The sequence below is a fragment of the Anabrus simplex genome, chromosome 10 (genome assembly GCF_040414725.1).
Source record: "Anabrus simplex isolate iqAnaSimp1 chromosome 10, ASM4041472v1, whole genome shotgun sequence".
In the NCBI taxonomy this organism is placed as follows: Eukaryota; Metazoa; Arthropoda; class Insecta; order Orthoptera; family Tettigoniidae; genus Anabrus; species Anabrus simplex.
This window is the reverse complement of record NC_090274.1, coordinates 44,176,458-44,199,694: the sequence shown is the minus strand read 5'-3', so window position 1 is coordinate 44,199,694 and position 23,237 is coordinate 44,176,458. Positions and strand designations below refer to the sequence as shown.

General features: G+C 39.0%; 1 protein-coding gene across 1 annotated transcript in view; it reads right to left on the bottom strand.

Moving 5' to 3' along the window:
* The window catches only part of LOC136881792 (endothelin-converting enzyme homolog), a 115,857-nt gene that overhangs the window by 72,874 nt on the left and 19,746 nt on the right, over positions 1–23,237 (bottom strand). Inside the window, exons 4-7 of the mRNA XM_067154229.2 lie at positions 8,275–8,373; positions 5,720–5,881; positions 5,370–5,453; positions 461–666 (exon numbers count right to left, since the gene is read on the bottom strand). Coding sequence (XP_067010330.2) covers positions 461–666; positions 5,370–5,453; positions 5,720–5,881; positions 8,275–8,373 — 551 coding nt within the window. The remainder of the gene's footprint in view (positions 1–460; positions 667–5,369; positions 5,454–5,719; positions 5,882–8,274; positions 8,374–23,237) is intronic.

The window sequence follows — 23,237 nt, the reverse complement described above, 5'->3', positions numbered from 1 at the left end:
CAGTGGATTATACATCATACATATAGGTAATAATAAATTATATACTATTAATTATGTGTTCTTACATTAAATAAACTCATATTAATATATATATATATATATATACAGCATATTATGTTTCATGACATAACCTCACAAATAATACGATCATGATTATACCAAATGAAGTCCGGACATAACTACGTAAACAATAATACTAATAGATGTAAACAACTTCCTAGCCACACCCCACAAATAATAATAATAATAATAATAATAATAATAATAATAATAATAATAATAATAATAATAATAATAATAATAATAATAATAATAATAATAATAATAATAAATCAATTGATATTTCCATTATTTACCCCTGGGTTACAGAATATTGTTTCTAAGTTATATTAGACTACTATTACACTTGCATCAATTGTAAAGGGACTTCTGTATATAACTTCAAAAATACAGTAGTTACATTTAGTATGCGCCCGGAAATGTCCTTGTAGCCATCCATCACTGACAGCTGTATCAGGAGGTCCATGCTCATCATCTTCTGAGCTTTTCCAATGGAGTAAGCTAGATCGTAGCCCTCAGCAGTCTCAGCACTCGGTACCTGTGTGGACAGACCCATCTCCTCTAGTATCTCCTGCATCGGTTCCAGCTCAAGGGATTCCAGGTTTTCTGTGTAAATAAAGAAAAATACTGATCTGTAACAATCCAACAGTAAGGAAAAGAAGAGATCAATTAACTAGCCATCTGTACAGGCACATACCGGGCGAGTTGCGCGCAGCTGTGAGCTTGCATTTGGGAGACAGTTGGTCGAACGCCATTGTCAACAGCACTGAAGATGGTTTTCAGTGGTTTCTCATTTTTACCCCAGGCTGTACCTTAATTAAAGCCACGGCCGCTCCCTTCCTACTCCTACACCTTTGCTATCCCATTGTCGCCATAAGGCCTATCTGTGTTCGTGTGATGTAAAGCAAATTGCAAAAAAATAATAATTTACAGGCACAATAGTTTTGTTAATTAGCTGTAGTGCTTGTCGTTCCCGGGACAATCACATAGCATGTGCGAAGTTATCCAACTCCCCAGCTACTTTCCACCAATATTCATGCAGGCTTTTTTACTCGGGACGCAGAAGTAATCCCTTCTATCGGAGATGAGTAGCAGCAGAAGAGAAAAATCTCATCACAACAATGGCCAATGTAATGAGTTTTATGAGCGTCCGATATAATGTATGTATGTATGTATGTATGTATGTATGTATGTATGTATGTATGTATGTATGTATGTATGTATGTATATTCAATCATCAGCCCGAAGGCTGGTTGAATCCTCAACAGCTCTGCCATCAGCTGTCATAGATGGCCTAGGCATCACTGAAGAGGCATACTAGGGAAATGAGGAGTGATGTAGTTTCCCGTTGCTTTCCTTACTGAGCCAGAAGTTGCTGTAGCACATCAGTCTGCCAAGCCCACTGAAATGCATGCACCAACCGACCCTATGAGCAACATTAATTTTCACACCATTCATAGCAGGGACTGGCTGCAAAAGGAATGGCATTACTAGCATCACTCATACCTCAGTCACTTTCATATTGTCAAAGCCATGGATAAGACTGAGACAGATCAATGAAAGTAACAAAATTACTATGTCTCGCCAGCAAAGGCATGAGCTTCCGATATTGTAGGCCTTCACATTTAGTTTTCTTCTGACTCTATGATATTAGAGTACTGTATCGAATGTAAGGGAGTCCTATCTTCTTTGATGACTCCCTCTTTTCTTATTCTTAAAGCAATCGCTCCTTTACGATTTTTTCTCATATATTTTATAATCACCTTCTCAATTTTCCTTTTCGATATAGGCCAAAGACCACATGGTTTTACACCTTAAGACAATCACGATAAAAACTATTGTCAGTTAACAGGATTAAACAATATTTCCGTGTTAGCAATGCTTGGCATTGATATGAAATAAGCAACAAAAGCCTAAATTCATGATTTCTATTACTATAGTCAGTGTATAAGACTTGATGATGATGATGCTTGTTGTTTTAAGGGGCCTAACATCGAAGGTCATCGGCCCTGTATAAGACTTAAATGATCAGAACTTGTATTCTCTATAACTTTTCAATGGAACCAATAAAATAGATATTAAAAAAAACAAATTTTAGGCACCTTTCCCGAAACTACCATATTATCCAGCGCGAATATTATTATGTAAACGTAGACTATAATACCTTATTCGCAGACTTTACATACTGATTTTCATTAAATTCTGTTTGCCCATTTTCTCATGGCTCGGCGTTGATATGGACTTAGCAACAAAATATAGAAATTCGAGAATATCTCTGTTATCACAGCTGATGGGGTAAAAATGTATAAGACATAACTGATCAGAAATTTAATTTTATATATTGGAGAATTAAATTTTAGGCCTTCTCCTGAACTAAATTATTTATAGCTTAGATTGTAGTCCCCCATTTCCCAGGTTTACGTACTGATTTTCATTAAATTCTCTTCAGCCATTTTCTAGTGATGCACGTATGTACACACATGACAAAAAATTAAAAAAGTGCATATCCTTGTTACTGTGGACACGACTGATAAAGAAACGCCATTCTTTTTAAATTCTGACCAATGTAGAGACAAAACTCTTATTTTGTAGTACAATATAGAAGAGTAGCTAAAGTACCCGTTCTTTGTATGGATTTATGAACAAGGATTAAAGTGATAAAATTAAGGTGGTCCGTCAGTATGCGTATGTCTTACAACATGCTCTTGTAGACAATATTTACAACCTTCTCATCGGGTACATAAATATGTAGGTTGTTCCCCCTCAGCACTCGGGAGCATGCCACAAAGCTGACAGTGAATGAAGCACTTGTTCTCTATGACAACAGGTGGTGTTCTCTAGATAACAATGCAAAATCAATTGTAAATTATAAATGCACTAAATATGAATCCTAAACCTACACAATATTAAAAAGTAAAAAAAAAAAAAAAACCCACATAATATAATACAATATAATGATAATGAAAATGGCTGAAAATATAAACTACAGCAGTTCTCAAATATGAATGAGCACGGTTAACACTCTCAACAATACAACTGTGTCCTTCAAACGCTTCCTGTAGAATGGTGGGCTCATTCTTCAGCTGGCCAGTTATCAAACGAATGACGACTTACATATGAGATGAGTAGCCTATTCTTATTCCTTTTTCTTTTTCCTTCACAATTTTGCTTTACATCGTACCAACACAGACAGGTCTTTTTATTACACTGGGATAGGGAAAGGTTAGGAGTGGGAAGGAAGTGAACATGGCCCTAATTAAGGTACTACAGTCCCAGCATTCGCTTGGTATGAAAATGGGAAAATACAGAATAGCCTCTTCAGGGCTGCTGACAGTGGGGTTTGAACCCACTATCTCCTCAATGCAAGTTCACAACTGCACATCTCTAACTGCAGGGCCAACTTGCTCGGTATTTGGTTTTTTATACTGGAAAGGACAAATAATGATCATGTTGAGCTCAGTATAACTTTTGCATGTTTTTCCATTTGTATGTCTGTTTCAGCATCGCCATAAAATAGACTGGTGTATATCCATGAAAGTTGGTGTGTAAGTTTAAAATAAGGGTAAGCAGTAGCAGCGATTTTGGGGGGGGGCACTTGTCCCCCCCACTTTGTGGAGTATTACATTTTTATTCCATTTTAGCCAGCAGAAACTAGGAATTGTTTTAAAAAATCAATTTGTACAAGTCCTGTCGTCTTATTAGCTAATTCTTTCCTTTCTTTCCTTTAATTATTAAAAAAATGATTAGCGGAAATATGCACAAAATGTTGTTCGTCCCGGATAACGGCTTGTATATTTATTGAATCAAAATCTCACAGAACTATTATTACCGCACTGTAAATTGGTAGGCTGTCAACCTTTACCTCCCTGTTGACATTCACTCAGAGAGCATGAAAAAGCTTACCACTTTGTAGATTTTTTTTTTTTTGTAAGTATTAATGTATATAACTTAACCCCCTCTGCCCACATCCTCTATGTTCCACAAACCCGGGTACTGTTTGTTGTCTGTATTTTTTTTGCCCCCATACTTTTAATTCCTAATCGCCGCTACTGAGAGTAAGTAGGATCTTACTACATACTGTTCGAAAAAATTCAGCAAAAGAGGCGCTTGAGAGCAGTGGCGAAGTGCGAGTTCAAGTCGAAGGCATGCACCATTAAATGATACCAATTTCTAGGCAAATGAAAAGATTTAACTCCTCCGTAACCGAAGACCTTGGTATCCTGAATTGACTTTCCACTCTTGTTAGACAGAGAACCTTGCAGTTCTTGAAAAACTAGTTGTGCAACGAAAAGTAAATGGAGTCAGGTCATGTAGAAGAGCTCCCAGAAGATGGATAGACCAGATCAAAGACACAACTCGTGCACCTCTTTGAGTGACAATCCAGAAAGCAGAACACCATAGACAATGGTAACTTCTAATGGACTCCATCAAATAATAAAGTGGACATGAGACCACAATACTTGGACATGAGTTATTCATAATTAATTTAATATAATTTTAATGCTGTAATTATTATTCTGCTTTTAGTCAATCATTTTCTGGTCATCTTCTTCAGTAAGATTTCTTTCCAATTGCTCACTAGCTTTTCATTCATTCTGATCTTTTCTGTTGTTCCTCATCTGTAAATACCCTTTCCATTGCATGTTGTTTGTCTATTTTTGGTTTAAATACTATTTTTATGTTTTTCAGTTTCCTTTAATTTCCTGTTTTGTTTTGCAAATCATACAGACTTTTTTTCTAGTTCTTCCATATCCTCTCTAATTTACTTATCCCATTCTAGTTGTTGCTTCAGATTCCAGAGTTTCTCTCTCTATATATATATATATTTTTTTTTTTTTTGTGATCTGGACCAAAAAATGAGATCCTCTTCTTCCGTGTAGTATCTGTGATGGGCTCCAGTTCTCTATACACCACTTCATTTGGCACTATTATCGTAATTTAATATATTTTTAATATTGTCATTATTATAATTAATTTAATCTAATTTTAATATTATTAATACAAAAAATAAGTTTTTTTTTACTTTAAGGCATAATATTTAATACTTATCAAATTAATTAAACATGAAATCCAGCTGCAACTCCTTTTTCATGAATTCTTCATTTATACCTTTTCTTTGGTAATATCTGAAGCCATCTCTTTTGTCTTTCAACTCAGTTAATTTACTCATACATTAATACCAAAACAGTATTTATTATCCTCCTAAACCTAGGTTCATAGATCTAGTTTACTTCCTACTTTCTGTTAAAACCATCTACATCATCATTACTACCATCATCATTTATAATTTACAGTACTCAGTTTATTACCTGTATCAACACAGGACTTGTAGAAGGTTCGCATCATGTGCATTGCTTCAGGCTCATCATTCTTATTAGAATCTTCCATGATATCTGTAACACAAGAAATCTAGACTGTACCACTGAAGAGGAGTGCAAGAAGAATTGGGACAAAATGATAGAAGAGGAATGGAGGAAGGAGAGATGAAGGTGGAGAAGTGCTATAAATTCCCCAACCCCGCAGTAGCTGGATAAGTAGAGAAGATGAGGATGCTTGTCTTACTAACACATGAGATAGCATATCTCTCAAGCAATCAGACCAGCTAAAACCAGCTTCAGTTTGAATCCTGGGCTACCTAACATTTTCAACTCAAAGTTACCTTGCATCTGTCTGTCCAGATAGAGTGACCGTTCTGCGAACCAGCTGTTAGCATGCCGGCCTTCTGGAATGGGATGTGCTCGAGGCCAGTTACCGCAGGCATACTGGTAGAAGTCCTGGCACGGGTCTGCACTCTTGTCTATGGATAGTAAAAGTGATGAAGCTGTAATAAAGGTAACATGTTACATAGAGACAGTCTTCATCTAGGTTAGACTGGGGATTTTCTTCAGGTGGTGACACACTTTACTCACTGCCCACAATATCTTAACACTTAATTTTATTAACAACATTTATCATGTTCCCATTGATGCTTTCACGGCCCGTACTTATAGACATGATATAGGCTTTTGGGCTTATGCCGTGTCAAGAAAATAAGGTGAAATTATTTACGTTTCGCAGAGAACTTTGCTCTGTGTCTTCGCAAGAAAATCTTGACTGTTCACGAGAAAGGCTTCTCAAACTATGAGGTTTGAATTTAGACATTATAATAGAAGTGGAACTGGTACGTTCATTCATCACCAGATGGCTCACTGGACATGGTACAGCACTAGCGTTCACGGCGGAAGCTGGCGCAACCATCAGAATCAGTCTGAGGGGGTCACGTAACATAACAGGTGTACACATATACGAAAGTATGACATTGACACAAGCCTGGAATGAAATTCGTACGTTCCTCATCGCTAGATGTTTCATTCCAGGCTTGTGTCAATGACATATTTTCGTATGTGTGTATGCCTGTTATGTTACGTGACCCTTTCAGACTGATTCTGATGGTCCCGTCAGCTTCCACTTCGAATGCTAGCGCTGTACCATATCCGGTGAGCCATCTGGTGACGAATGGACGTACCACTTCCTCTATTATAACGTCTAAATTCAAACCTCATTGTGTGAGAAGCCTTTCTCGTGAACAGCTGAGATTTTCTTCTGAAGACGCAGAGCAAAGTTCTCTGCAAAACGTAAAAAATTTCACCTTATTTTCTTGACACGACATAAGCCCAAAAGCCTATAGCATGTCTATAATATTTATCATTATTATAATACATAACAACATTAACTGCTATGTAGTATCAGACATCCATTTTTGTAGATAGGTTGATGGTAACTCATGCATTCTTCTAAATAAAAGCAGCATATCACATTACGTCAGAGAGAGTCAAACATAAGCATTATTGTCCTGACTTGGTATAAATTCAGCAACAGTCTAGGAGATAAAGTAGACAAACTAAGAAGTGTAATGTTATAATCTAGAGAGATAAAAGTGTTAAATGCCACTGCTGAGGATCCACAAACTCGCCTTAAATAGTATCTTTAATTTTATGGTAAAACGCCACAAAACGAAGGACATTTTCCAAAACGGTCAGCTGAATAACAATACTTCTGAATAAATGTCTGTTGTTGTTATTAATTAGAACAATGGTCTGTCACAAAACATTGGCCCTGCAAGCGAGGCCACACTCCCTTCAAGAAGCTCTTACTTAAATGCCCCTGACATGATGAACCAATAGTTCTTTCATCAATATGAATGAAGGATGTGCACAGACCAATTGTCCACCCATCCTCTTCACTTGCACTTGATGGCAATTTCTTTCAACATTTGGTAGCATTGTCCTCTTCCCCGTAAGAATGCGAACACGGTAGGGGAAACAAGTGAGCATCATCCTCTATGCCATTCTTGGACCGGTACTGAAGTTATACCCCTGAATTATTTACATTACACTGGGTCATGTGCTTGCTATTCAACAGGGAGAACATGATTTCCCTCTTTCAACCACATAAGTTTAATTGAATTATGTTTTAGTCCCCACGTATCTAGTAGCTGAAGATGTCGTCCTTTTGGACAAAACCTGTTCTACTAATTTTTATCATGTGATTCTTTACTGATTACCACATTTTTTTAAATAGAAAAGGTGGAACTATAGCATTTCTTTGTGAATATATAGTTGACGTCAATACGGAACTCAATATGAAACTAATTGCATGTAATGTTTGCACTGTACAGTATGTTCTATGTTACAAAAAAAAAAAGTTTGCAATACAACCAACAACATGAAGTTATGCAGGTTAATCAGTTAAACTCACACATTGCCAAGATATTGTGAAATTTGTAAGAAAAATAGGAAATGTTTGCATACATTGATGGAACTGAATATTGAAAGAACTTTAACAACTTACCTATACAATCAAGGATATTGGTATTGAGGACGAACTTTATTTTAAAAAGTATACATTTAGGTATTGCAGAACCTAACCTAAGCCAAATTATATTGAACATTGAATAGCTGCGAACCTGCTAAAGAGGTGTCAAACGTGTTTGAGAACTGAGGGACATCACTTTGAGCATCTCCTTTGATGGCAGGTAAGTTTAGCTTCACCAAAAAATAGTTTTGTATGACTTGCTACTTGACGCAGAGTATTGTGCAGATACAGTGTCCCTTTTACTGGCCAGCCAACAAGTGTCAATGTGGCAACTTGCACTCGAGTGGTGCTGCTAAATAGTTATAAAATAAACACCCTGCATATAAATACGTAAGGCTGTTTATGAATGTATTTTCTTACCTGTTTCTATGCATTCTTCCCTGTTGCAGTAACCATTGTGTGAACTGTCACTACTGTAGCGAAGAAACGTACCATTCCTACTGTTCATTTTCTTGCGATCTGCAACAGATGATAGAGGCTATGTAATAGTACACCTATTTTCAGATTCTGATTAGACCTACCTAAAATATGTAAATTGTGTTTGTTAATTCATTTCTCTAACATTTAGGTGAAAATATATATCACCAAGACTGAGAAGAATGTAAGAATATGATGAACAAGAAGAGAAGACTAAAGAAAGTAAAGCAAACTTTAAAAGTTATGTGTCTGTTGATATCATAATCACAGCCACAGAACATTTAGTTGTACATGAATTACAAAACACTGGTGCAAGACGTTTAATTTTTTAAAATCTCAAAATGCATTGGTGGAGGATTCAAACCGTAGCTGTCTCCGTGAGATAGTGGTGATGATTACTGTTTTAAGAGGAAGTACAACTGGGCAACCATCAGGGGCGTAACAAATGTTATAAGGGCCCGTCTGTAAAAATTAAAATTCAGGCCCCCTCAAATAAAATGTAAAACCTATGAATAAAACCAAAATCCATGGTGCAACAGCCCCGAAGGGTCATGGCCTACCAAGCAACTGCAAATCTATGAATATAACTAATGCAAATTCAATCACAGCAGGAAGAAGTAATGCAATATATTGTCAATTTATGTAAACAAAGATTATTCATTATTGTAAGATTTCAAAGAAAAATATCTAATGGGTTTTATATATTGCATGTGAGCTTAGAGTTGATACTGTCATAGTCGGAACATCCAAATGTTGTCATCAACTCATCAATAACATCACAGGGAAATTAAATTAAAATTACCAATCTTCATTCCTGACAGGCTTACAGGACGTGTGTGCATGGGACGATTGGTCTCTGATAAGCCTTCCAAAAATAATATGAGCCGGGATGAGTGGCTCAGATGGGTGAGGCGCTGGCCTTCTGACCCCAACTTGGCAGGTTTGATCCTGGCTCAGTCCGGTGGTATTTGAAGATGCTCAAATACGTCAGCCTCGTGTCGGTAGATTTACTGGCACGTAAAAGAACTCCTGCGGGACCAAATTCCGGCACCTCAGCGTCTCCGAAAACCGTAAAAGAGTAGTTAGTGGGATGTAAAGCCAATAACATTATTATTATTATTATTATTATTATTATTATTATTATTATTATTATTATTATAAAATAATATGAACTCTTGCTCCACATGTGTGAATAACTCGTGCACTCAAATGCTTGCCTATTACTTAGGAAATGCATTAGATTAATATATTGCATCACACGCCCACACGATTATGCGAAGCGCAATGCCAGAGTTTACTTGACTCACCTAATTTATCAAGTCATAAATTAAAATCCACCAGAATTATACGTTGTTTTATATAATGTATATTATTATTATTATTATTATTATTATTATTATTATTATTATTATTATTATTATTATTATTATTATTATTATTATTATTATTATTATTATTATTATTATTATGCGAATAAGCCCATTAAGACTACGTAAAGAACTTAGAGGTGTGCATTTGCCTTCCTCTGTGCCCATATTTCTTTTCCTTTTGTCTTCAGACCAAGTTGTTCCAGTTTTCTTCTTTGGTCTTTCCTCTTGGTCAACTTGCCATTTATGAATTTTGGATCTGAAGATTACCATGTTTTGGACATCTGCTGGGGGTTTTCCTGCCTGTTTCAAGTGGGTTTTAATTTTCTCAATCCATTTCATTGTGTCCGTTTTAGCCTTAGGCCCTACCGTACTCCTATTTTCACAGAATTCGACTATTTGTTTGGTAAGTCTGTCTGGGTGCATTCTTTTAATATGACCATAGACTCTTAGCCTGTGTTTTCTAATATCACTGTGAATATTTGTGTATCGTTTGATTTCCTGTCTGCTTCTAAGTTGGTATTGTCCATTGGCGAGTTTCGGGGCTAGATTTTTTCTTATGATTTTGCGTTCCTTTTTCTCAATGTTTTCAATGTCTGCTTTCCTGTTCAAAATTTGCGTCTCTGATCCATAAAAACATTCTGGTTTAATGACGTATTTTAGCGTCTCAGTTTTGTATGCTTGGAGATACATTTTTTGTTATAGATATTTTGGGTTAGTCGATGCAGTTTCCCTCTTTGGGCATCTAATTTCATTGGCTTTTGTTTCGAGTCCATTTTCCTGAACTCTTTCACCAAGGTACTTAAATTGTGATACTCATTTAATTTTCCCATATTTTGTTTCCATGAATTTTGGTGCATGTTTGTTGCAGGTCGTGTATTCTGTCTTTAAAAAAAATATATCTGAAAACAGACTTTTTCCTCAATTTATTTCAGGATTTCAATCTGATTTTGGGCTGTTGAAACGTCTTGGGTTAGTATTGCTTTTTTTTTTTTTTTTTTTTGCCTATTGGCTTTACGTCGCACCGACACAGATATGTCTTACGGCGATGATGGGACAGGAAAGGGCTAGGACTGGGAAGGAAGCGGCCATGGCCTTAATTAAGGTACAGCCCCAGCATTAGCCTGGTGTGAAAATGGGAAACCACAGAAAACCATCTTCAGGGCTGCCAACAGTGGGGTTCGAACCTACTATCTTCTGAATACTGGATTACTGGATACTGGCCACACTTAAGTGACTGCAGCTATCGAGCTTGGTGATTAGTATTGCTAAGTCATCTGTAAATGTTAAGCATTATTATTATTATTATTATTATTATTGTTATTATTATTGTTATTGTTATTATTATTATTATTATTATTATTATTATTATTATTATTATTATTATTATTATTATTATTATTATTATTATTATGTTACCTCGCTGCTTCCGATGCCTATCATATGGTCATCTGGCAGAAAACTGCACAGGTCCCGACAGAAGTAAGCTCTGTTTTAAGTGTGGAGAATCTGACCACAAGGCAGTAGACTGTAAAAAGAACAATCCACGATGTATGCTTTGTACAGACAAGGGTGTTAATGAAGCTAAACGAAATCACATTCCTGGATCGGGAGCATGTGCAATATTTCGTGAAGCTCTGGAGAAAGCAAAAAGTCACAGTAAATGATGCGAATACTTCAAGCAAACATGCACAGGAGTCAAACAGCTAACGATCTTATGACACAGCTGATTTACGAGATGGAAGTAGACATCGTTATTATTAGCGAACCATATCAAGAGAGGGACCATCCAGGGTGGTTTGTGGATAACCTCGGAACAGCTACAATTTGGATACCAGATCTAGGAAAAGTCCCAGTAACACAGCATGGATGCGATGACGGTTTTGTTTGGGTACAGACTGGGGGAATCACTATTGTAAGCTGTTATTTTACGCCAAATGAATCTGTTTCCAACTTTCAGATGAAAATTGATGGTCTTGAGGATGTAATACGCAGAATGGAAAAAAAACTAGTGGTCGCTGGTGACGTAAATGCTCAAGCGTTGAAATGGGGCATGCCACAAACAGACTCCAGAGGACGTCGTATAATGGAGATGGCAGCCAGAACGGGTTTGGTGGTCAACAACATTGGAAATGTGCCAACATTCCGACGGCCAGGATGCCAGGGAACAATACCGGATGTAACCTTTTCATCAGAGGATATTACGCCTAAGATTTCTGAATGGCAAGTGATTGAGAACTATACGGGGAGCGATCACCAATATATCATCTTTCGACTTCTTCAAGAATCTCCTCAAGAAAGAAACATCTTGCGCAGACCAGCACGGTGGAACGTAGCCGGTATTGACAAGGAAACGTTCATTGATGTAATACGGAATGGAATGGAGAACATAACTGAAAAATGTTCTACTCATAGAGGGAAAGAAGCAGCTGGTGTATGTGTTGAACTCACTATGCAGCTAATCCATCAAGCATGCAACGCCTCAATGCCCCGAAGGAGGCCGCGAAATAGCAAGCGCCCAGCGTACTGGTGGACCGAAGAGATTGCTGAACTGAGAAAGAATTGTCTGCGACTTCGACGCAGGGCTCAGAGGATGAGAGGCAGTCAAGAGAATACCTCAGTCACAGCGGAGTACAAGTCAGCGAAGAAGGAACTCCGTAATGCAATCAGAAAAAGTAAAGCCGATAAATGGTGGGCACTGGCTAAAGAAGTAGAAGATGATCCATGGGGACAAGGTTATAAGATTGTAATGAAGAAACTTGGGACATTTTCAACCCCGAGTGCGGATCCGCAAACAATTAAACAAATTGTGGATACACTATTCCCAGACCATCCAGAGAGGATTGACTGTGATGACGAAAAAGAACTGGATGACATACCCCTCTTCACTGTAGAAGAGCTGAATAGAGCTATTAGCTCTCTTAGAAACAAGAAAACTCCAGGACCAGATGGTATACCTACAGAAGTGTTAAAGATAATAGCAGAACTATGTCCAGAACTGTTGCTGAATATGTACAATCATTGCCTGCAAACGGGTGTTTTTAGTCCCCGATGGAAAATGGCTCGTTTGGTTCTGATCAGCAAAGGAAAACTTGGCGGTTATAGACCTTTATGTATGCTGGACACAGCCGGAAAAGGCCTGGAGAAACTTCTGCAGCCCAGAATCCTCTCAGCAGTTCAACTAGCAGGGGATCTATCTGTTCGCCAACATGGATTTCGGAGGGGACACTCGACGCTGGATGCAGTGTGGGAGGTGGTGAATACAGCAGAAAGGGCACAAATGGGCAATCATCATTCCCGTAAATTGACACTTCTTGTGACCCTGGATGTGAAAAATGCCTTCAATTCGGCAAGATGGAGCGACATGTTGGTAGCTCTTGAGGAAACTTTCAAGCTACCACAATATCTTATGCGCATAATGAGAGATTACTTCAAAGATCGCACTCTGTTGTATGATACGGAAGATGGAGAAAAGACAAAACGCCTGACGGCTGGTGCAGCGCAGGGATCGATCCTTGGTCCAGATCTTTGGAACATAATGTATGATGGCTTGTTACGTTTGGAGATGCCAGAGGACACGAAGCTTGTGGGCTACGCCGATGATGTGGCCGCCTTGATAGTAGCTCGTAATGTTGAAATGGCTCAAATCAAACTGAACCAGGTGATGCGGCGCATAAAAGAATGGATGATGAACCACAGTCTAACATTAGCCGAACACAAAACGGAGATAGTTCTTCTGACGAGGAAAAGGATTGAAACTCTTGTACCAATGACTGTTGGAGAGTTAGTGATTGAAACATCTGCGAGCACAAAATATCTAGAAGTGACACTTGACTCCAAGCTCACATTCTGGAATCATATTCAGAGAACGACAGACAAGGCAGTAAAATACATGACTGCACTTAGCAGACTAATGGGAAATATTAAAGGTCCGAAATCCAGCAAACGACGTCTTCTCATGTCGACGGTTCAGTCAGTGCTCTTATATGGCTCTGAAATCTGGGCTGAATCCTTGAGATTCGCTTGGTATCGGAGAAGGATAGCTGCCGTACAACGGAGAGCGGCTTTACGTATTGCATGCGCATACCGCACGGTCTCCGAGCCTGCAATCCTCACGGTGGCAGCAATAGCCCCAATAGACCTACTTGCACTGGAGCGACATGAAATCTGGCGAACCCAAGGAGAGCTGGGAAAGAAATGTGCAAAGAAGCGTGCCTTCAGTCAACGGATGAGGCGATGGCAACTCAGATGGGAAAGTGACCCTCGAGGCAAATGGACCAAGCGATTGATACCACGCTTGGATATCTGGGTTGAAAGGACCCATGGTGAAGTAAATTACTACCTCACGCAGCTTCTAACAGGGCATGGATATTTCCGGAAATTCCTGCATAAAGTGGGCAGAGCGAATGACGCAGCATGCATATACTGTGATGACATTGATGACGTATTTCACACCTTTTTTGTATGCGGCCATTGGACGATTCAGAGAAGATGTGTGGAAACTGAAATAGGAGAATTGACAGCAGATAATATTATTTCGGTGATGCTGCGAAACCAGGAATCCTGGGATCGCGTGGCAGTGTACGTGGAGAATGTCCTTCGTCAGAAGAAGAAGGATTTGGAAGCATACGAACGTTCGTAAAGGAGAAATGAAGAAAGAAGACGTCTGAAAGACAAAGCACGATATCACCCTGAAGTAATGCGAGAGCGGTTCCGGGGTGATGATACACATCGTGGGAAAAGGGTGTGTGGTTTTTAGTGGGTAAGAATCCCACACACTTGTGGAGTGCGGACCCTTCACAAGTGTCTTTTTGAAGATTTTCCACAATCCCTCGTAAAAAAAATATATTATTATTATTATTATTATTATTATTATTATTATTATTATTATTATTATTATTATTATTATTATTATTATTATTATTATTATTATTATTATTATTATTATTTGCAAGGAGTCTGCATGGCCCCTTAAAGGCCCAGGCCCATCTGCATTGCAGGTCCTGCAGGCCCTAATGTTACATCCCTGGCAACCATCCTCTATTAACACTAATCAGAGGGAAAAATGGAATGGGTCCGACACTTCGAAAAATGCAAGTATCGGCGAAAGAAGGACAAGGGCCATGGAGGGCGCGAAAATGAAAGACTCCGTAGGCCTCGCTAACCTGGTACTGTTGTGGTTGGTTATGAACAAGAGTTGTCCAAGGGAGGTCAGATACGATAGATGAAAGTGAGGAGCCTGGCACAAGTAAGTGCAAGCAACACCGTGACTCAGTTAAGGGCTCCATAGTTGCCAACACACACTCCTAAGAGTACCTGGTGCCCCTTATAGTCACCTCTTAAGACAGGTAGGGGATACTGTGGGTGTTATTCTATCACCCCTACCCACAGGGGATGTCTCCGTGAGATACCAGGGATTATGTCCTTTGGAAATCATGCCCCATGAGGATATAAGACCAGGAAAGGAAGAAACAATACCACCACTTAGAGAGAGGTGTCATGGTGTGGGATGCCATTTCCTATGATTCCCACTGCTTTCTGGTGGCGGCTGAAGGAATTCTGACGGTGCAGCTACATGTCCAGGAAGTTCTACTATGGGTGTGGTGGCAATCTTCGCATAGGGTTAACTCCGCTAATTACAATATTTAATTCTCACGCTTGCCACGAAGCTAGAGGATTGAAATTACACACAGATGTTTTATTCTGATGTTTTGTGATAAGGCTAACTACCCAAACCGTAATATCAATAAATTGCAAAGTTCACACAAAGGTAGAGCGCTAAAATTTGGCACAAGCATTTCTTATAAGGTAATTAAGAAAAGTAAATAAATAATTAAGATATAAAAGATAATGCACTATCCAGTGCAAAATCCAGGCATTCAGCTAGTTTGTAATAAGTCATAATTTCCTTCCTAGCCTTTTCCCAATCAGCTGGGGAAGGTTTTCCTGGTTACTGGCTATCACTCACATCATTATCGTCAAACAATTTTGACTTGTGTCCTATCATATGAAAAGTGCCCCCACAATGGTGGGGGGAGATTCATCCATGATATCCCATGCATGTCGTAATAGGTGACTGACGGGGTAACCTCCGGGGATTCTCAACTTAGGAATGTGAGCTGGTGACCATCAGACATTTTGCCGGGATTTCCAGTGCTTCCACTCACTTGAGGTAGGCTACTATTTATGATCTTTCCTACTAGACCTCCCTTGGCCACAGAATTATCCCGCATTTTGTAGATTTGTTTGGAACCTGAACATTCTACTGTACAGAATAGCCAAAACATTAGAAACAGAATTCTATGTCCCATTCATAATAATTTCTTATCACTTGGCAATGTTGTCATTTTGTGAGAACAGTGCCAGTAGAGTCTATTGGACATCATTTGCCTTTGATTTTATTGAAAAATTCAAAAAAACAATCACACTTAAAAAATGTACAGCAAAGTGGTTTTGAAGGAGGCAATTATGTAAGAAGAAGGTATAAAAGCAAAATCTACAGGAGAAATTAGTTTTGAATTGTTCAGCAATGTTGGATTCAATAAATTCTTAAATTTAAAGAAGGTTGTAAAATTTTGCTGCTCCATTCTTGGCAGAAATACTAATATTGAAAGGCTGTTTGCCCAGATCTTCTTATAGACAAACTAAAATAATAGGTTATTTGCAAAAACTGAAAGCTCCCCAGGTAAGCCCTGCAAATAGATATTTTAAAAAAAGCTAGCTAACTAGGACATGGGTAAGTCCTCCAAAAGATTTATTTTGAAGAGAAAGCTAACTAGGCTACAGATAAGCCCATAAAGTTATTTTCAAGACAAAGCTTAGCTAAGCCCCGTACAGAGTTTTCAAGACAAAGCTACCAGCTTAGCTAAGCCCCATAAAGTTATTTTCAAGACAAAGCTTAGCTAAGCCCCGTGAAGAGTTTTCAAGACAAAGCTAATGGCTTAACTAAACCCCATAAAGAGTTTTCAGTGCAAAGCTAACGGCTTAGCCAAGTCCGTAAAGAGTTTTCTAGACAAAGCTAACGGCTTAGCTAAGCCCCATAAAGAGTTTTCAGTGGAACGCTAATGGCTTAACTAAGCCCCGTAATGAGTTTTCAGTGCAAAGCTAACAGCTTAGCCAAGCCCCGTAAAGAGTTTTCTAGACAAAGCTAACGGCTTAGCTAAGCCCCATAAAGAGTTTTCAATGCAAAGCTAACGGCTAAGCTAAGGCCCTTGAAGAGTTTTCAAGACAAAGCTAACTGGGCTATAGCTAAGCCCAGTAAAGAGTTTTCAAGACAAAACTAACAGCTTAGCTAAGCCCCATAAAGAGTTTTCAATGCAAAGATAACGGCTTAGCTAAGCCCCATAAAGAGTTTTCAAGCTAAAGCTAACTAGGCTAGAGCTAAGCCCCATAAAGAGTTTTCAAGACAAAGCTAACTAGGCTAGAGCTAAGCCCCATAAAGAGTTTTCAAGACAAAGCTAACTGGGCTAGAGCTAAGCCCCATAAAGAGTTTTCAATGCAAAGCTAACGGCTTAGCTAAGCCCCATAAAGAGTTTTCAAGACAAAGCTAACGGCTTAGCTAAACCCCATAAAGAGTTTTCAATGCAAAGCTAACGGCTTAGCTAAGCCCCGTAAAGGGTTTTCAATTCAAAGCTAGCGGCTTAGCTAAGCCCCGTAAAGAGTTTTCAGTGCAAAGCTAACGACTTAGCTAAGCCCCATAAAAAGTTTTCAGTGCAAAGCTAACGGCTTAGCTAAGCCCCGTAAAGGGTTTTCAATTCAAAGCTAGCGGCTTAGCTAAGCCCCGTAAAGAGTTTTCAGTGCAAAGCTAACGACTTAGCTAAGCCCCATAAAAAGTTTTCAGTGCAAAGCTAACAGCTTAGCTAAACCCCATAAAGAGTTTTCAATGCAAAGCTAACGGCTTAGCTAAGCCCCATAAAGAGTTTTCAGTGCAAAGCTAATGACTTAGCTAAGCCCCATAAAGAGTTTTCAGTGCAAAGCTAACTGCTTAGCTAAGCCCCGTAAAGAGTTTTCAATGCAAAGCCAACGGCTTACCTAAGCCCCATAAAGAGTTTTCAATACAAAGCTAACGGCTAAGCTAAGGCCCTTGAAGAGTTTTCAAGACAAAGCTAACTGGGCTAGAGCTAAGCCCCGTAAGGAGTTTTCAATGCAAAGCTAATGGCTTAGCTAAGCCCCATAAAGAGTTTTCAATGCAAAGCTAATGGCTTAGCTAAGCCCCATAAAGAGTTTTCAAGACAAAGCGAACAGCTTAGCTAAGCCCCATAAAGAGTTTTCAGTGCAAAGCTAACGGCTTAACTAAGCCTCATAAAGAGTTTTCAAGACAAAGCTAACGGCTAAGCTAGGGCCCTTGAAGAGTTTTCAAGACAAAGCTAACGGCTAAGCTAAGGCCCTTGAAGAGTTTTCAAGACAAAGCTAACTGGCCTATAGCTAAGCCCCGTAAAGAGTTTTCAGTGCAAAGCTAACGGCTTAACTAAGCCCCATAAAGAGTTTTCAGTGCAAAGCTAACGGCTTAACTAAGCCCCATAAAGAGTTTTCAATGCAAAGCTAACGGCTTACCTAAGCCCCATAAAGAGTTTTCAATACAAAGCTAACGGCTAAGCTAAGGCCCTTGAAGAGTTTTCAAGACAAAGCTAACGGCTAAGCTAAGGCCCTTGAAGAGTTTTCAAGACAAAGCTAACTGGCCTATAGCTAAGCCCCGTAAAGAGTTTTCAGTGCAAAGCTAACGGCTTAACTAAGCCCCATAAAGAGTTTTCAGTGCAAAGCTAACGACTTAACTAAGCCCCATAAAAAGTTTTCAGTGCAAAGCTAACGGCTTAACTAAGCCCCATAAAGAGTTTTCAATGCAAAGCTAACGGCTTACCTAAGCCCCATAAAGAGTTTTCAATCCAAAGCTAACGGCTAAGGTAAGGCCCTTGAAGAGTTTTCAAGAGAAAGCTACCTAAGTTGTGGTTTGCTTCTTTAACAGGCCTCGTACACTTGTGGTTTTACTTTCTTTGAAAATGTCTATAATGTTCATCATACTGTGCTTAATGTATACTGTATATATGCAACCCTTGTCCAGTTTCTCTACGGTGTCGGGTATGATGTGAGATGAATCATCGTAGTGAATTTTTACGACCGGATTCCCTTGCTGACGTCATCCTCATCAGAGGAGTTAATGAGATGAAATGAATGACGTAATATACTGTATAATAGTAGGAAGAGAGAGTGTGTACCCTTGGCCGGCACATTTTCTGTTCCTGGCGAACAGCGCCAAGGGATGTGTTCAAATCTTAACGCGTCTATCCGACTGACAAGTCACCATCAACAGCGTCATAATGCCTTCACTTCATATGGCCACTGTGGAGAGGTTTAGAATTGAATCCAGGCTTTCGACAAGCAATCTAGTGATTAGATATTGAATACCACCACCTCCCCTATCCTGCCGGCCAACATTTTGATGGTAACATTTTTTTTCAACCAACGGGAATCGAACCGGCTAACCCTGGTGTCAGGCTATTTATAGACTTTACTCCTTTTAACAATCATGGCCACCAACTCGTAAAAAGAAAAATATCTTTACCATCATAAATTTATTATTTCAAAGCTCATTTAGCAGCTAACTGTCCCCATTCTTTTCGATAGCCTCGTTTCCTTCCTTCGCTCAATTAGTGTTAATGGAACCTGACAGATAGATGGATCTAGTTCGTTAATAACGTGAATGAAATGTTCTCCACTTATTTGCTCTGTCTCATGCATTATTAACACCTAACCACATTAAGTACCCTGCATGAGGATCATCAACTTTACGACTCCATAAGCTACTGCATAACGGCAAACGTCATGAAGACTCTAGACGAACATGAATGAAACTGAAAATATTAATTTTTTAATGTCTAGCTGTTCAGTCCATCGGGTTAGTTTCTATATAATTGTGACAGTACTAGCGGAGATGAGCTTTTGCAAGTCTCGCAACAATGCATGTTATACAACAAGAAGAAGAACAAAATCTTATTGATATTTTAAGTAAAATACCGTATGCGGCAAAATAAACGACACTAAACTGTATTTTTTTTTGCTAGTGGCTTCACGTCGCACCGACACAGATACTGTAGGTCTTATGGCGACGATGGGATAGGAAAGGTCTAGGAGTTGGAAGGAAGCGACCGTGGCCTTTCATAAGGTAGAACCCCAGCATTTTCCTGGTGTGAAAATGGGAAACCACGGAAAGCCATCTTCAGTTCTGCCGACAGTAGGGTTCGAACCCACTATCTCCCGGATGCGAGCTCACAGCTGCGCACCCCTAACCGCACGGCCAACTCGCCCGGTTCCAGAAAGAAGAGTAGTCGCCTACAACCAATCAGGAGTATACAGTAGAGAACACATCATTTGTAGACTTTAAATTCGGGAAATGAAAGATAAAGACACTAAAAGTGTAGATGATAACCCAAAATTAGTATTTGGAAGTTTTGATCTTCAGGCCAGACTTCAATTCCCTCTCGCAGGTGATTGCCAAATTTATTATATTATATATTGAATTTATGGCCTGTTATATAATTGTATAAGAAAAGGAAATAATATCCTATGTAGGCGACCTGCGCGACGTGATGAGGATGAAACGATGATGAAGACGACACATACACCCAGCCCCCGTGCCAGTGCAATTAACCAATTATGGTTATAATTCCCGACCCCTTCCCTAAGCTAACCCTATATGTTTTCACTATTGCGCGTTTCTGTGATGATTGATAGTGTGATGCAGTGGCGAATGCTGCAATCAAGACGTGGGCTGCCACTAGACTTAGGTTACTCCTTTTCGATAGTTGGTTTAGGGAACGTCGAGCTACCGGAGTAACCTGCTGTTGTCGATGCTGTTTCGCAAGCTACTGCCCTGACCTCTGTAGACTGTGTTGGTGGTGATTATTGTTTTAAGAGGAAGTAAAACTAGGTAACCATCCTCTATATAATACTAATCAAAGAGAAAAAAACGGAAGGGATCCGACACTTCGAAAAATGAAGATATCGGCCAAAGAAAGACAAAGGCCACGAAGGGCGTGCAAATGAAATACTTCCTAGTCGACGAGTGTTCTTATACCGTGGAGGTCGGAAAAGGACAAGAGTCGAGCAAGAGAGGTCGGATAGGATAGAAAGATGAAAGTGAGGAGCCTGACACAAGTAGAAGCAATGCCAGGACTCAGCTAAGGGCTCCGTGGTCGCCAGCCCATGCTCCCAAGTTAAGGGCCCCTTTTAGTCGCCTCTTACGACAGGCAGGGTGTACCGTGGGTGATATTCTACCGTCCCCACCCACAGAGGTGAAGTGAAAACCTAGCTTGAAGACTTCATTATAGTCAGTGATAAAGCTATTGTGGCTGCTTCATACCTTAGCGTTTTCAACATTTGAGGATACAGTACTTGAATACGATCATCGTCATCACGGTACAACAATTGTATGCCAAATATCATTTATTTATTTATTTATTATGGCTTCTTTCATGTGGCGAAGTTAGGGCACACGGCCCTCTCTTACACTTAACCACAATACAATAACTAATATTAAGGTTACCTATTATTGATTATACTAATTACACTACTTATACTATTTCCTAAATTAAGCTTAAGTTACACATCCACACAATATGCAGCTTATTAGCTCGTTACTTCAGTCCTCTTTTCTATCTCACACAGACACTTGCACATACACTTACAATGTACACACTTATCAACTACCCTTACGTTTATATTATATAAAACTAACAGAAACAATTTTTAATTTTACAATTACCAATCACACGCACACGATACACACCAATACACACTTCAATCGGTATCTCTCAACAGGAAGTCTCGGCAAGATATTTTAAATTTGAGGAAGGAGTCAATGCTCCTGACACTTACTGGCAGGGAATTCCAAAGCCTGGATCCGGTTACAATGAAAGATTTATTATACACAGAAGAGTGGTGAAGAGGAATAGCTAAAGTGGAGCCCGAGCGAGTGTTACGATTATGGAAAGAAGAGAGGAAGTGAAGTTTAGATGAAATATACCGGGGGGAGTTACTATGCAGGAGTTTGTGTATTAAGACAAGTATATGATATTCACGTCTCTTATCAGGTTTTAACCAGTGCAGTGCCTGATAATAAGGAGTAATATGCACATCATATCTTAGGTTAAAAATGAATCTAAGGCAACAATTCATAATACGCTGCAGTTTCCTAGTTTGTTCTTTAGTAGCGTCTACCAAGATAACATCACAGTAGTCAAGGATAGGAAGAATTAGGGTCTGTGTTAATCTTTGCCGCATGTTTAGTGGTATAATATCTTTGTTTAATTTCAGTGGGTGTAGAGTAGCAAACACCTTATGACTTATGTTTTTGATATGTTCTGTCCAATTTAGAGTTTCAGTCATAGTCACCCCAAGATTTCTCACTGTTTTACTGTACGGAATTGTGCTATTATTTATTTGTAAAGGAGGAATGATCGAATCATTGATCTTGTGTAGGAGCTTCTGGGAACCGACAATAATAGCTTGCGATTTTGATGGATTTATGAGAAGTCTGTTTGCGAGAGCATATTCACTGAGTTTTTTCATGTCATCATTTATGCATTTTACTGCGTTTGGTAATTCGCTTAAGCTGCAATGGTAGTAAATTTGGAGATCATCAGCATATAGGTGATAATTACACGTTTTTAGAGAAGATGAAATGTCATTGATATACAATGTAAAAAGCAACGGTCCTAAAATACTACCTTGTGGCGTGCCAACTTTCCTTGTACGCCATTCTGAATTTCTTTCGCGAGTTATCACCCGCTGCCTCCGATCTTTCAAATATGACGTAAAAAACTTCAGTACTAAAGGGTCAAACAAGTAAGATTCCATTTTCTTAATTAGTAGCTGTACGTCTATTGTATCAAATGCACCACTGAAATCCAGTAGCGTTAGCACTGTAAGTTGTCGTTGTTCCATAGCTAGTCTGATGTCTTCTGTCACTTTAAGGAGAGCCGTGGCAGTGCTGTACCCTTTCTTAAAGCCCGATTGTAATGGGTCAAGGAGAGAATAGTTATTTAAATATTTCAATACTTGCTCGTACACCAGTCTTTCCAGAGCCTTAGAAAGCGCTGGAAGAATAGAAACTGGGCGATAGTCAGAGGTCAGTTTAGGATCGTTTATCTTGGGCACTGGGATGACATTAGCTTGTTTCCAGAGTGCAGGGAAAGTTCCATTTCTGAGACAGTAATTGAATATATGTGTGATAATTGGGAGGATAGCGCCTATTATATTATGTATGAAATGTATAGGGATGTCATCTACTCCTACTGCTTTAGATTTAATAGAGTACAGTACTTTTTTAATTTGGTTGTTAGTGACCTCTTGGAACGAAAATTGAGGACGGTTAAGTGGAGGGACGGCTGGTTGATTCGTATTTAATTCTGCCTGATTGATTAGTTTAAACGCGATTCGTTCTTCAGAGAAATATGTAATAAGCTCATCTAGGGGAACAGTTGGTTCACGTTGCTGTTGTTGGCCTTTTACAATACCAAGAGAGCGTAGTTCTTTCCAGGAATT